The following is a 16,641-nucleotide window of genomic DNA, read 5'->3' as shown; positions in this document are numbered from 1 at the left end:
CTAATTCCAAAGCCACTGTTTCTAATTAATCAAAAGTCTTCTTTGTCTTCTAATCTGTTTAGGAACATAAGATATAATTTTTTAATTGGTTAATGTTTAATTCCCCAAAAGAATAGAAAGCAGACAATGCTGGAAAGGCTAGTTTTTGCACTAAATTTCAGGGGAGACCAAGAGCAATAGGAAACCTCCCTTTGTACAAGATTTGGGTACAAGGTTATTCTATAAAGTCCCCACACTATCAGAAAGGTGCCTCTACAACATGGAAAACCCAGGAGATAAATAGCAGAGGAACCAATGGGAAGGCAAACTGTGGCAACACAGGCAGAAGTGAGCTTTCCCTCCATTCTCCTTGGAAATTAGACCAAGTCAATGGACTGCCCTAAAAGTCACCCTCCCTGTCTCCCATTCATGCCTTTTGACAAAATGTTCCTGCCATCCACATACCTCCTAAAGCTCCATAATCAATATACTTCACTGATTTATCTGTATGACAAGCACTTAGTGAACACTTTGTATTTACCAGGGACTTTCTGAGAGCTATGGAAAACAGACAAAAATCCCTACCCTTGTGTAGCTAAATATATTTGCATATGTACAATCAAAATATACATTTCATTTGTATCCTGTTTTCTCACCTAGGGAATTAGAATTTAATTTATCTAAATTCATGGAATATTTGATCTAGTGCCTACCATATCATCACTCACATAGTAGGCACCTATTATACACTTGTTGAATGCATGAAAGGTAGAAAGTGACATAGTGATTATTATATAATAGAGTCATTTGGTGAGAATATAAATTAGAACCTTCCATGAGGCATCTCAGTTTTATACTCAATCATTCTGTACAAAGTCCTTTTTTTTTTTTTTTAAGTAGGTGAACTACAATTTTGCCAATTTTTTTTTTTTTTTTTTTTTTTTTTTACTGATCTGGAAAAAAGATTTATTACAGTTATGCTAAATGAGTACTGGGCCTTTGTGGTAGGGCCAAGCAACTGGAACAAGACTCGGAAATCAGACACAGTAAAAGACACGCTTGGACATGATCAAGAGGCATTTCACTGCCACAAAACAAGGCAGAGGAGAGATTCTCTAAGATATATAGCAAGATACACTCCTGCACCTTATAGGCCAAGGAGCTTATCCCATATTGGTGTGAGGAATGGCTTAGTTTCTGGTGACCACATGTGGGACTAACCACCACTAGAAAAAACCCAGAAGGGTTTTTTTTTTTTTTTTTAGTATTTATTTATATATATATACTTTTTCTTTAGTGAAAGTAAATGTAACAAAAGTTAGGGTTGATCCCAATATTCTGGAGCCAGCTCCTCTGGGGTCAGGGAGTTGTCTTTCTTAAATTACCATGCAGATTACTTTCGTATTCCACTGGAATGACTAGAGCACCCTGCTTCCCATCTTCCCAGTGACCTGAATACAGAAGAGTACAGAACTGGCTCTTTGAAACACAAACAGGCTCTCTGGTTTCTTCTCATTGGTCATGCCTTGCCACAATTCCTCCCTACTTTTCTCAAGGAAAAAAACCCAACAACTACAACCTCAACTCTTCTGGATATGAGGAGCCTTCCCTGGGCTTAGATTGAGAACCTGTGCCCCAGAGTTTCTATTCTGATTACAGTCTACAAAGGGAGTGGGTGCAGGAGACAAAATGCTAAAATTAAAGTGGGAGCTACTGGTCCCCATCTGCAGCTACAACTTAAGATGCCCACAGATGTGGTCAGTATGGTGATGCAGGAGAGAGGTGCAAAGGAATGGATGGACAGGGTCTTCCTTGGTACAGTAGTCTGCGATCTTGCCTTTATTTCTTTGCCTTGCCCTGTGCAGCCACGGCTTCCATCGTTTTACGAACGGTCTCTTCATCCCCCAGGAACTGCATGGGCTTGATGGGCTTCAAGTTCTTGTCCAATTCGTAGACAATGGGAATACCAGTTGGCAGGTTCAGCTCCATGATGGCCTCTTCAGAGAGACCCTCCAGATGCTTGACAATGCCCCTAAGGCTGTTGCCATGGGCTGCAATCAGAACCCGTTTCCCCTCCTTTATCTGGGGGACTATTTCTTCATTCCAGAAGGGCAGAGCTCTGGCCATGGTGTCCTTCAGACTCTCACAGGAAGGCAGCTGATCTTCAGTAAGGTCTGCATACCTACGATCCTTACTGATATTGCTGTAGAAGGGGTGATCAGGCTCCATTGGAGGCGGTGGGACATCATAGGAGCGCCTCCATATCTTTACCTGGGCCTCGCCATGCTTGGCAGCAGTTTCTGCTTTATTGAGGCCAGTCAGACCCCCATAGTGCCGTTCATTGAGGCGCCAAGTCCTCACCACTGGCAGCCACATCTGGTCAATGGCATCCAGCACTGTCCAGAGGGTTCGGATTGCTCTTTTCTGTACTGAGGTGAAGCAGATGTCAAATTCATAGCCAGCATCTCGCAGAGCCTGCCCGCCGCGCTTCGCCTCCTCGTGGCCCGCCGGGCTCAGGCGCTCTCACCGTGCCGAATCAGCACCAGCTTGTAGGCAGCCGTGGCGGCGAGGTAAGGATGCGGCGCCGACTAGAGCTTGCAGAGATTCCCAATTTTGCCAAATTATGCACAGTCTCAATCCCAAATAAAGATGGAGTTTACTTTTCCAAGAAATGTTAGGCCATTTTCATAATGGGACTAAGAAAAAAATTCACTTAATAAGGTCAGACATTATCAATAGCTTAGTAACCAAAACCAAATTATTTCATATGTGGATTTTGGTTAAACTTTTAAGACAAATTTATTTCTAGATATGAAGGGGGAAAGTAGCATTTTATAAAATTTACTTGATTAAAAAAAAATAACATCTGAAAATCATTCATCTGAGAAAGCTATAAAGCCAGGACTTACAAGGCCATGCTACTTTCAAAGGGAATTTGATCAAAGGGTTTAAAGAACACAAAAACTACTTTTAGACAGGAGGACACCACATCAAGAGGCTATCACAAGTGACCACTGTTATAGGATAAATTATGATTACTAAACTGAGCTCTCTATACACAACTATATTTCACCTGTTTCTAGTGATAAAGGTAGCACTTTATCAATTACAAAAAATTAAGCATATAAAGTTATAAATAAAAATTCATAATCACTGATAAATGTTTCCTTCCGATCTATTTTCTTTTCATTATATATAAAAATTATGCATTGCTTTTCACAATTAATACTGAAACATGAGATTTTTCCCTTAGCTTATTATAAATTTTTCATTAAACATCCTCTAAGTAATTACATAATATTTTCATAAAACTCCCTACTTTGACTATTGACATTCTTTCAACTCTTCAGTATTTTAAATGAAAAACATTGCTATATTAAATATCTGGAATATGGAGAATTGATTAGTTAGTTTTTTGAGGTAGAACAGACAATTCAAAATTTTTATTTAGGTTTACTCTTAGGGATAAAATTAAATTGTATGAATATTTTAAGGTGTTAGTATCTATTACCAAATAATATACAGCCTCATAAATCTGAGATATAAAGAGTACTACCCGCTCCCTACCTATGTATGTAATATTCTCTAAAAACCTATTCTACCTAATGAACCACAGTGTTCTGAAGCCAAGATTTACTACAGATCCAGGATTTATAGTTTTATCCTTTATACATAGTCTGGCCCCTCTAATGTCTTTAATAATTTTTATTGATATGTCAATATTCTTTAAAAGGCAGCAAGTGCCCTTTTTCTGATTATTGGAGACTCTAATTTATTTTTGGAAACTTTATTTTATTAGATACAAAATCTTTCAATGGGCAAAAGACAAATGCTATACTTAAATCTTACCTCTTGTTAATTTCAATTGTTCCACTCAAATGAAAAGATCCTTCCTCTTAAATCTAACCTAATCTAACCCAAATCTAATTTGTTAATAGATGTCCATATATTTCCCAGTGGAGGACAAAACTAATGACCTGTCCTGACAGACTGAGGAAAATGTATCTGCTGAAAATCCTATTTTATATTCAACTACCTAAGTCTTCAAAGAGCAGTAGCCATGAAAAGAGCTTGGCTGGCTTGAGGAAGGAAAGTTAATCACAGAGTAAGTGATAATCACAGGCCTAGACACATGCCTAGACCAAAACCGTAAGGCATTGTCTAGACCAGGTTCCAACAAGTTGACACGATGGAAAACACTTTTGGGGTCCATTTCCTACAACTCCATGACAAGTTTAATGTCTGAATTTTAAAGAGTCTTCATGAACTGCAGTAGAACCATTTAGAACACGTGATAAAGACTAAAATGTTCAAAATCAAACCTCAAAGACTTTACTGATGGACTCTCAGGACTGAAATGAGATGTTTACATCCAAACATGATTAAAGGTAAAATGACAACAAATTATTCTTGTCCAGTCATGCATGAACAATAGTGAAACTCTTAAGGAGATTGGAGCTAAAACATGGTTACATGACTTTAGGCAAATTGGAAAAAAGAGCTGCACATCCAAATGGGTCCTTTGTAAGAAAACCATTCCCCATTGTAGTTTATCAAAGGCACAACTACAAAACAGAATGAATGTAGTCATATTTAGTTCTGTCTTGCTCTATAATTTATAGGAAGTTGCTTTATGTCTCATCATTTAACATTTAATCCAACAGACATATATGAGCATCATATTCTGAGCCAAGCACATTGATCATGCTGAGGACACAAAAATGGGTCAAATGTAAATTTTTCCTTTAAGGCATTTATTATTTATCACTGTTTGGGGGCAGGAAATAGAACCCACACTATGACCAATAATTCTGTCATGTATACTTCAGTAAATATCTGTTTCATCTTTTTGAACAATTATAAATTATTCTGATCGATTCCTGTAGATAGTATTTCATTATTATCCACAATAACCCTGTGTGACAGGTATTACTATTGTTCAGTAGATGAAGTCTCAGAGCCATGTGGTAAGTACCAAAAAGAGCCAAGATTCTAGGCAAAACTTCACAGTGCCTGAGATTCAGAACATTGCTTCACCTCAGAAGCTACCCTTAGGACCTTAGAAACTTGTAAAATGAAGATATCTTGAGAAATAATGTAATTAAATAGCTTTGACTGCTGAGCTTTATAGAAACATCATGTCTTTAAAATAGTTAATTCATGTCCACATAACACCTCCCCGATTATTCACTGTCAGCTGAAGAGTTTACTCCCATGGCTATCCTCTTACCTCCCTTTACCTATTGCTGTATTTCGTCTCCCCCATTCACAATAAAATGTGCTTTCTTCCCCAGTTCTCTTTCACTTTCCATCATTTTTTACCTGACTTTTATTCCAAGCCCTCACATGCATCTATTATTGTTCAGAAATGATAGATGCTTCTATGTCCTCACTTTATTATCTCTCAGCTGCATTCAACCAATTTGTTCATGTCTGTCTTGGCTCGTCTTCCTTGCTCTCCCCAATAAGTTCCTTCCTAGGCTCACTATGGAGAAGTGACTTTCTCCATCTCTTCTTATGACCTCACCACTGTGAGGCCACATTTCTTGGTCCTGACACCCCTATTTTTCTCAATGTATATCCTTATTCTAGGTAACCTTATAAACATCAGTAGCTATATGTACCAACTTTTTTAAAAAAATTGTTTTAATTAGTTACACATGACAGTACAATGATCTTGACATATCATACATTTGAATCAGAAGGGGTATAATTTTTCATTTTTATGATGATGAATCTCGAAGTTCTATTTTTCAAAGTCATTCTCTCATGAGTGTTTTATATGTGTGTGTTTGTGTGTGTGTGTGTAATATATATAACTTTCCCATTACAGAAAACAATACCATAATACTATGCAATTGCTAGAAAAAAAATTAATCAACCATTCTTGATTCCTCATATTTGCAGTGTTTTCCACAGTCAGCCCATCATGCAATGTCCTCAATTAAACATCCAAAACAAAGTTTGAATTTTTCACTTCTTTCTATTCCAGTCACTCTTGTCTAAATACAACCTATCCATGTGGATTCTTATTATAGCATCTTTTTGATCTTCCTGCTCTATTAAGTTCTTTACTAACAAAATTTATAAATTAACTCAATATTACTTATTAAGAGTATACAACATGTTAGGGAGTTTTTCATCTCCTAGAGAAACAAATCAATAAAAATACAAAATGATATACATCTTGCATTCTAATGAGAACTGCAGAAAATAAACAATAAGAAAATATATATACAGGAGATGGTGGTAAGTACTAAATACGGAAATTTTTTCATATTTTTTATTGGTACATTATAGTTGTACATATAGTTGGATGTGTTGTCACATCATCATACATGTATACAATATAACAATATAATTTGTCCAGTATTTTCCCTTTCCCTTCCCTCCTCCTTACCCCTGGTTCCTTTCCTCTACTCTAATGATCTTTAGATTTTCACAAGACTCCCCACCAACACACACACACATGCACCCTTCTTTTCCTTTTTTCTATCTAGCTTCCACATATAAGAGGAAAAAATATAACCTTTGACCTTCTTATTTTGGCTTATTTTGCTTAATATAATAGTCCTTAGTTCCATCAATTTTCCTGGAAGTGACACAATTTCATTCTTCTTTACAGCTGAATAAAACTCCATTATGTATAAATGCCACAATTTCTTTATTCATTCATCTGTTGATGGACACCTAGGCTGGTTCCATAATTTGACTATTATGAATTGTGCTACTATCATCATAGGTCTGCATGTATTTCTAGAGTATGCTGATGTTACTTCTTTAGGTTAAATACCCAAGAGTTGTAGAGGTGAGTCAGATGGTGGTTTCATTCCCAGTCTTTGAAGGAACCTCCTTAATGATTTCCATAATAGTTATACTAATTTACAATCCCACCAACAGTGTATCTTTTCTCTATATCCTCTCCATGATGTTTTATTGTTTGTATCTTGATGGCTACCACTCTGCAGTAAGATGAAATCTTAAAGAGAAAAATCAAACAGCAAGCACAAGATGTGAAATGAGCAGGTTGTAATGTCAACGCATGGTTATGTTCATCAACACCTTTAGAGTAAAATCCCAAATTTAACAACAACAACAACAAAAAATCCTTACTTTGGTTTAGAAGAGTCTCAACCTCTCCCTAGCCTGCCTTTGGACTCTCTTCCTCATCACTGGACTCAAGATGGCTCCTTTCAGTTTCTCACAACCTTAAATTTTCTGCCTGGAAGCCTTGACACTAGCTATTACCTCTACCTGTAATTCTCTTAGCTCTGCTTTTAGCAAATATCTTCTCTTCCTTCAGGTTCATCAGCTTAGATGGTACCTCACAGGGAACATTTTTCTTAGACACCCCATCTCAAATGGCATAACTAAACTTTCTTGCCTTATTTACTTCCAGTGTAGCACCTATCACAATTATTTTGAATACACATTTTATGACTTTTGTATTCTGTCTTTTCCCAATAGAACATATGTTCTATGAAGGCAGACATTTCTTCCCCCAACTTAGAATTGTGTCTGGCCTATAAAAAAGCATACTATTGAAGACTGGTTCATGGTTTGATTGAATAACTGAATATGAATTTCAATTCCAGTTGTTTTCATTTAGGAAAATTTTTGGATTTCCAGTGTGCACAGACATTGACACAACTCTTGACATTGAAATGGTCTGTGGAATTCAGGCTACGCATACCAGCTCATTGGGAATTACAGAAATATGAAATCCTCATATTAAAAGGACTTTAAAATGATTTTTTATCCAACTTCTCCAGTAAACAAAGTTAAAAGATGTTGAACAGTATGTCCAAATCACATAAGAAAAGTGTAGTGAAAATACTTATCTCAGCTGAAGATGTTCCATTCTCAGTACATTGCCTCATACATGACAGGAACATTTTAATGAGACTGTGAGGATCAGAATGTCTCAGGCTCAAGAATGTTATTGTGAATTTATATAAGGTCCACACAGGATGTCAAATGATGTTAAGTATAAAGTACAGATTTTTACTTATTTTAAGTAAAATCTATAGATGGTAATTTAGGGCATGCAAACTCTACCTCCATTTTCTTAGGGTCTCATCTGACTCCAAGAAATAAGTTGACATAAAATAGATTAACAGGAGAAAAGTATATAAATCTATTAAAATAAAAGTTTTACATGACATGGGAGCCCTCGTAAGGAAATGAGGTCCCATAGAAGTAGTTAGATGTAATCACTTATATACTGAATTGGCCAAAGAATAACAAGTTGTAAAATGTGACAAGCCAAAGGGATTTGTGTTAGGGTAATTAATTGGTTATTGAAGTGAAAGAAGAAGAATTAGTTTAACAGGCTTGTTATACAGATTTCCCATAGCTTTGATACTCCCAGTTATCAGAGACAAATTGAGAAGAATTAGTTTAACAGGCTTATTATACAGATTTCCCATAGCTTTGATACCCCAGTTATCGAAAACATTAGAGAAGCACACCGAGGCAAACATATAAAGCATCTTTTATTTAAAAAATAGTAACACAGACTTCTCCCAGGAGGGAGAAGGGCGCCATAGCTGGTATCCTGGTATCCAAAGAAGTGAGAGCGTCCTGCCTCTTTTATACATTTTAGACTTTCTTTGTTCTCCTGCTCTTTCCCCCTTTATCTCTCTCCTTCCTATATACATGACTAGGCCCAGGAGACATAAGTGGGATGGCCAAAAGAGGAGAAGCAGATGGGCAGGGGAAGGGCCAAATGGAGTGATCAGGCAGAAGGGAGGGGGTCAGGAAGGGAGCAGCAGCCCAGGGGACATTAATTAGCAGCCCCCTGTCCAGGGGGTTCTTCATTAACAATCTTTTAGGAGGGACAGATAATTTTGGTAATCAAAGTCTCTGGAGACATTAATATTTCAATTTCCCAGAGGAGGTCTCCAACTTCCTGGACTCAACTGGCCTCCATTTTCTCAAACCAGCCTCCATTTTCTCAATCCAACCTGATTACCATCTGCACTAATTGCCTGTCTTTAATTCTGGTTTCAGCTTCATCTTTCCTCCTTATTGATAAGAATGTTATTTTCCTTTGGTTCAAGAAAGATGTCTTAACACAGATATTTCATCTCATACTTTTATGAAAGAGAATAAAGGTCAGTGTGATCTTGCAGTGTTAATTTTCAAGTGTCTTTAATTCAAAATAGTTAATATGCCAGAACAGTATATTTGGGGGCAATATATTATATATTTTAACCCCTCACAACTTTCAAGATTTTGCTGTGAATTCCTGGGTGGATATGTTTAAAGAGTGCTGTAATGATAAGGGTTTTTTTGTTTGTTTGTTTTTGTTTTTGTTTTAATCTAGACCAGGTAGATTAGTGATGCTAAAGAACAAAGTTTTAAAACCCCCATTTTCACACTTAAAGGCATATGAAGGAACCTCCCTATTGACTACCTTTATTTATCTTCTTTTACTACCAAAGCCCAATAAATAAAGGTATGGTAATAAAAAGTTATGGATACCAATCAAAAACATTCAAGGAGGAGAGAATGAAAACTACATTCCTAGGAGCATCTAGAACATAAGCAATGCATGAAGATCTGTAACAAAAGAAGGGAAGAGGAGACCAGACTGGACCAATCACAGAAGGACACAAAGGTGAGGGAAAGTCACTGATGGGCAAGATCCCAAAAGGCATACTCTTAGGAAACCTAAAGCACTTAGGAAGGTGCTGGAAACAGGGAGAAAATTTGTATATAAGAAAATTCGCTTGAAAACTGAAGGTCAAAACTCACAAGCTAAATTTGTCCCAGGCAATGAATCAAAAATATCTTCCCTAAAGAAATAGCACTATTGATGGAAAACCTAACCTACCAGCAATGGACTGGTATTCCTTTTTTCAGTTTTTCATATGTAACTATTAAGAGACAATCAAAAGTTGCCAAATTTTTGAGGAAACCCGGAACATTAAGAAGAGAATGAGAAAAGAAGAGAGAAGCTAGCAGGGAAAAAATTACTCCTGATGAAAAAGAAAGCTAATTCAAGGAACCAAGAACAAAAAAACATGGACCATAGGGCCTATGTAAATTAAAGGGAAATATTGGAACATTAAGTATAAAGTAAAAATATTTAAAGCCATCCAGTGGAAAAGTAGACTGTTCCCAAAGAAGCAGTAAGAAAATAACAACAGAAATTTTAATGGCAGTGCTGTATGCTAGAAAGCCATTGCTTTGAAGAAATGCCTTCAAAGTTACAAAGAAAAAATGATTTTTAGCGTACACTTTTACACCTATCTAGACTACTGATTACATAAAGGAGTAGAATGAAGACATTTTCAGACTCAAAAGTTGTCCCTTACAACCATATTTTATCGTAGGGTCCTATTTATAATGTGAGTTTTTCAAAAAGGAAAAGTAAACCAAGAAAGATGAAGCTAAGGAAATAGTAGATCTCACCCAGAAAAAAATAAAAAGAAAAATTTAGATGGAAGTTGTGCAGTACATATAGAGTTTAATGGTAAAGATTGGAAAAGACTAAGAAGAGAATCCAGGACCATGGGAAAATATGGTTGAGATGAAATGCCAGATATAATGAAGATGTGAACCAACAGTGAAATTATTAAAAAGGGCAATGACTGTAAGGGGAAAAGTTAATTGTTAACTCCAAGGGAAAAAAAAAAACACACACAGGAAAAGATATGTTACAATTTTACGTAGAGTTTCAACAAAATATTTAACATATTATAGATTTGACTAAAATAGCAATATATCATATGAGAAGGACATAGAACTACGTAGTATTATCCTACAAGGAATTAATAAATACTATTTATACTAATAAGAAAAGAAATACTTTCATTAACTCAACAAAATAAGTCATTGATAATGGAGATGATACCTGAGATAAGATCTTACCAAAGATTCCATTGTGTCCCCAGCTCTTGTGTCTTTGCATGAAAGAATTTCAACCAAGACACAAGACTTAGTAAAAGTACAGCAAAGTTTATTAGAAGAGAAAGAAGAAGAGGGGGAAGAAGAGGAGAGCAACAAGTCACTTATTTGCATCCCAGCTTTTACTGGGGTAGGAGGGAGATTATTAGAAGATCCCACTCAAGTATCACCTCTCTGCTCTGGATTGACAGACAACATTAGCTAATAAACTGAGGACAACTTTTGGTCATCTTGGCTTGACTGCAGATCCTCATAGGAACTGGTTTTACAGAATTTATGGTCGGTGGGCTCCAGCCTTAATCATCCCATTTTCCTGAGTCTAGGCATCTTCCTCTTCTATCTTGTTTGCATAGGGTCTTGCTGAAAATGTCTTAGAAGCCAGCCTTTTTTGAGAAAACATGACTTTGTCTTCTCCTAAATGTATCTACCTTCCTCCTATTATAAGAAGAATAGTTTATAGGGCTGAGATCAGGCAAGGGTCCTGAAATAACTACCTTAGCAGACTTTGCAGAGCCATTGAGACAGGGGTTGCTGTTCAACTGATTTGCTCTCCACTAAGTATTTTCTTAAACCCCTCACCACTGCTCAAGTCTAACTGCTACCTTTGGGGAGGCAGCCAGCGCCTCATTAAGGGGTTCTTCATCCTGCCAAGGAGGGTGTAAGACACCTAAGAAATTGAAGTCTAGATTAACTAGTGAAGAACAAAAGACAAGGTAAGAAAGGTAGTTTCAAAAAGTTGGAGCCCCTGATAAGCCCAGTCCACACAGGAGCTGGAGCTAGACAATTAGAAGATGGCTCCCAGGGCTTATTTAAAGGGATACATCAAAGGCAGGGATAAGGTTTCAGAGGTGCAGCCAGCAGGTTGATTGGCATCTTGGTAGGTCACATCCATCTCAGAGGGCTGTGCATCTGGGTGGTTGTAGCAGGTCACCCCATCTCCGGTGCTATGTGGAACCAGGCAGAGGGGAATAGGGCTCGCAATGTGTCTGGGCTGTCTTACACAGAGGAAATGTCCACTGGAAGTTCCCAGACACTAGCTTATCCTATTCACCAGGCTGCAATGCACAATATAGTCCACACACAGCCCACAGATGGCTCTCAACAGTGAAAGAGTAAAACATTATCTGTGGACAGTGGATCTAATATAAAGAAGTGAGTAAGCAGGGTCAGTCACTCCTTACATACAGCTTGAGTCATCTACATGTGTTGTGTTTCTATAAAAAATTATTTTCCATAGAAGCATATATTTATAACTTTGACTTGATTGTGTTAAAAAAATAATAATTTTTTTCCTTGCCTTTCCCTTTTCTGTCTCTTTGCTCTTGTCCGTTGGAGAACTTCATTAAACTCTCAGTTCAGATGGCTGCATTGGAGCTGGCATCACTCTCTTTTGTACAATTTTGCTCAATTTTATATGTTAAAATTTTTTTTTAAATAAAAATGATAGAAACTTTCAAGGGAAAAAAACTTCATTTAACACAAGAGCTCAGAGAGATAAAGACAAACCAACTAATGAATTTGAAGTTTAGGCATGAGAGAGTTGGAAACCACATTTCCAAAAAGAACAGTCAGATTAGAAACAAAAATTTTAAAAAAAAATGAGGATATGAACGACAGTGCTGAATTTTGCCTGAACTTTGTGATCTTGAAAATAGTGACAGTTAAAGACATTTATCTATTTTCTGTGTTCCAGGGGGGAAAAAAAGCCAAACAGAACAAAATCCTGGATTCCTTGATAGAAGGAAGGGCTAGAGATAAGGGCTGGACCAAGAATGGGAAGGAGGATGAGGCAGTAGTCAGAGGGAATGCAAGCCCAGAGCCTCCTAGATAGCCTCTAGTCTACAAATGAGTGATGACAGGTGACTTCCGGAAGGTATCAGGCTGAATGTTAAAGCAACACCTTGCAAAAGCCCAAATCCAAACTGTCACTCCTGAGAATCAAAATAACTGTCAATCCTCTCCTTCCAGGCATGTATCACAATGGCATCCTTAATGAGACCCTCCATGCGTGGAATCTGAAGCTGCGCAGAAATCTAAGGAATTCCTTTTAGGCTATAATCCTTCAATCTTACTTCTCTGTAAAAATGGTGAAGCCCCCGAGGCACAGAAAACTCAGCATTGCCTATTGCTCATTGAATATTGTTAGGGCATATCTGTAGGGGAGTTTCTGATCTTTTGCCCTGAGGCAGGAATTCAAGAAAAAGGGGAGAGCCAGGCCCATCTTTTAATGACATGCATTTGGAACAAAGTATGCTCAATATTGCAATTATGGTTATCATTCTTAGTATTAAGAACACTGAAGCAGGACCTTTGCTTTCAGATCTGGTGAATTAGCCTAAAGCAGTAATTCTGGATCAGTATGTAGGGAAGGTTGTATTCTTGACATTATGCAGAAGTAGGGCACTTGATTTCCATACTGAAGCTAACAATTCACAACAAAATGCATCCATTTCATGGTCTTTAAGTCCATCACATCACTTTATGTCCTTAAAGTTTATCATAAATCATAAATGTAAAAATCTGTTTATTGCAGAATATATATATGTGTGTGTGCATATATGTATACATATATATACATATATATATTGAAAATTTGGAAATAAGCAATTTGGAACTGACTTTAAAATATTGTATGACTATAAATTTTATGTGTATACACACACACACACACACATGTGTATACAAGAATTTAAAAAGCAAGTTAGCTGGGCGTGGTGGTGCACAGCTGTAATCCCAGCAGCTCTGGAGACTGAGGCAGGAGAATCAGGAGTTCAAAGGCAGCCTCAGCATCCATGAGGACATCAAACAACTCAGTGAGACCATGTCTCTAAACAAAATGCAAAATAGGGCTGGGGATGTGGCTCAGGAATTGAGTTTCCCGGGTTCAATCCCCATATCAAAAAAAAAAAAAAAAAAAAAGCAAGCAAGTTAGAGGACAGGATGAGACATACCATAGACAGGATAAGATACACAGGATGAGATCTAGTCCAAAAAGAGATATTGGACCAGTAACAGTGGCAAAATTATGGAGTAGAGGATAATAAGAGCATGCCTTCATAATTTTTATGTTTCATATATTTATATATTCCTTGTAGTTTTTTTTACAGGAAATGTGTGTTGTTTGCATAGTTCAAAGCCATAAATTGTGATTTTAAAACAATATCCAACAGACAAATGTTCTTTGAAAAAGCAATCAGTTTGTTTCCAACACAGCAGTCCTTGTATAGGGCTTATGGAAAAGGAAATACTGCTTTACATGTCTTAAAACAACTGTTTCATGAAAACAATGAAGATGACTAAAAATATAGGAAAATCAGCAGCACCATAATTAAAATATACCTATTAGGATTTATTTTGACGTAATTATAAATGCATGGAGTATAATTGCTCCAGTTAATTGCCTAGTACTTACCCTTACCCCCCTCCTTCCCCCTGTTTCCTTTCCCCTACTCTACTGATCTTTCTATTTATTTACATTTTTTTAAAAAAAATAAGTATCATGTGGATAGTGTATTCATCTATGTACATTGGAAAGCTAGGTGGGATTCATTCCACTGTTTTTCCCTTATCCCATCCCTCCTCCTCCCTCTCAATCCCCTTCTTCTACTCTCCTGATCTTTTATTTTGATGGAGTACCCCAACCAACACTGCTTTTCTCTCCCACCCCCAATTTTAGACTGGCTTCTGCATATCAGAGAAAACATCTGACCCTTTATTAGGGCAAGCCACATCAATGTTTATAGCATACCTATCTATTTGCTAATATAGTCTAGTTTGTTTTTCAATAAAATATTTCACTGATGATGAGCTAAAAAGGTACAAGTGCATGTAGTTTTTTAAAATAAGTACTAAGTTTCTGTTTCTCAAGAATATTGATGATACACATATAATTCATAATTTGTTTTCCAGTGTTCACCACCTACATTTGGAGCTAGGAAAATTTCATTGACTCCTTGGAAAATCACGTTAGTATGTGCTGAAGAAGATGACCATCCAGTCCAAAGTTAAAAGCTCTTTTAAGAAAAATGTACTCAAACATTTACCTCTGTACAACTCTGTGAAGCATAACTTTTCACTATGATCAAAAGATTATTCTCAATTAATTTCATTCATGTTTGAAAACTCATGAAATATGAAATGATAGCTGTTAACGTGCTGGCTCCATGAACTGTAAAATCTGTAAATATTTAAATGATGCTGATTATATATTATTGTTATCATATGCTACACATAGAAAATTCAAGTAATGGCTGAAGAATTTATATAAATTGCGGAACCAAAATGAAGTTTTGAAAGTTCTATGAAAAGTAAAACATATGACTTTGTTATAAATCAAATTTAGTGAAACATTTTCATCATTTGCCGCTAATCCTTTGGATCAAGCACAAATTAATTTTATTGGTTCTAGAATTTAATAGAAGTAGAATTATTCAATATCATCCCTTTATGTCTGGATTTGTTTACAGAGTATGAAGCTAATTTATGTTGTTTCATGTACCATTAGTTTGTTCTTTTGAATGCCAAGTATTACAAATATACCATGATTTGTTTATCTATTACATGTTGATAATCAGGCATTTTCAGTTTGGGGCTATTTTGATTCAAGCCATTGCTATAATTTTTATGCAGACTTTTGCATGGACATATGTTCCCTTTTCTGTTGGTTAAATACCTAGAACTGAGATTTCTGGGTCACATGTCAACTGTATGTTCTGTTTGACAAGAATCTGCAAATACATTTTCCAAAATAATTGTATATTTTTATACTTCCAGAAGCAGTAAAGGAGATTTCCAAGTGCACTACATCTTTGCCAACACAAGAAAAGAACTTCTGTTATCATTTCAGGAAGTATATAGTTCATAGCTCTTTGTGGGTTTTGGATCCCATTACCCTAGTGAGTAATGATGTTCAGTATCTTTTTATATGCCTCTCGGCCTTTCTTATATCTATTTGTGAAAAATATATTCAAATATTTTGATCATTTTTGAGGTGTGCATATACTTATCAAGTAGCAACTTTATTGTATCTACTTGTAAAAATTAAAACTAGAGTACTTCATAACTTTGGAAAATACAGCTATTCTGAGCAAGACACACACAAAAAAATCCTTGCTGATCATAAATAAAACAAAAAAATTGATAAATTGTATTTCATCATATTAAAATCTTTTTGATTTTTGAAAGACACTTTTAAGAAAATGTATGTGTAAGGCACAGATCAGGAAAAACTGTTGCAATACATTCATATGACAAAGGACTTATATCTAGGTTATAACTATCATGACCAAATGAGTTTAAAAAAAAGTTTTATTTCTTTCTGATATATTATACATTATATGTATGTTTGGATCTGACATGCTAATATTTGGTTAGGGATTCTTATATCTATTTAATGAGTATAATTGTTCAAAATTTGGGGATTTTATACTATATGGTCTGGTTTTGACACTAAGATTCCCTTTACCTCTATCTGACCAAGTAAGGAAACAACTCTTTCCTCCTCCTTTATTTTCCAGAAGAGTTAGTGTAAGTTTGGAAGGATTTACTCCGTCAAATAGTGTATATAATCCACTAGAGAAACTATCTATCTAGACTCAGAGATTTTGTTAAAGAGGTTTTGATTATTAATTTAAATTCTGTAATTTATTTATTTATTTTTTTAGGGTTTTCAAATTTACATTTGTCTATGTACAAAGCCCTCGGTCTTTTTTAAAATTTTTTTATTATTATTAGTTGTTCAAAACATAT

The 16,641-nt window shown here is 36.0% G+C and overlaps 1 protein-coding gene across 1 annotated transcript; it reads right to left on the bottom strand.

Moving 5' to 3' along the window:
• Nucleotides 1-1,290: 1,290 nt before the first annotated feature.
• Nucleotides 1,291-7,288, bottom strand: LOC113193162 (phosphoglycerate mutase 1-like). The gene is made up of 2 exons (XM_077795517.1): nt 7,228-7,288; nt 1,291-2,501 (listed from the first exon to the last, which is right to left on the bottom strand). Exons 1-2 carry the CDS (start codon nt 7,286-7,288, stop codon nt 1,819-1,821), a joined length of 744 nt encoding a protein of 247 aa, XP_077651643.1. The 3' UTR covers nt 1,291-1,818.
• Between the last annotated feature and the right edge of the window lie 9,353 nt (nt 7,289-16,641).

Source organism: Urocitellus parryii, chromosome 2, assembly GCF_045843805.1.
Source record: "Urocitellus parryii isolate mUroPar1 chromosome 2, mUroPar1.hap1, whole genome shotgun sequence".
Taxonomy (NCBI): Eukaryota; Metazoa; Chordata; class Mammalia; order Rodentia; family Sciuridae; genus Urocitellus; species Urocitellus parryii.
The sequence above is the reverse complement of the archived record's forward strand: the minus strand, read 5'-3'. Positions and strand labels throughout refer to the sequence as shown.

Coding starts and splice junctions, on each gene's coding strand:
- LOC113193162 (XM_077795517.1), bottom strand. CDS start 7,288: ATGAACCTGAAGGAAGAGAAGATATTTGCTAAAAGCAGAGCTAAGAGA. Junction 2,502..7,227: donor TAAGAGAATTACAGGTAGAG/GTAATAGCTAGT, acceptor CGGCACGGTGAG/AGCGCCTGAGCCCGGCGGGC.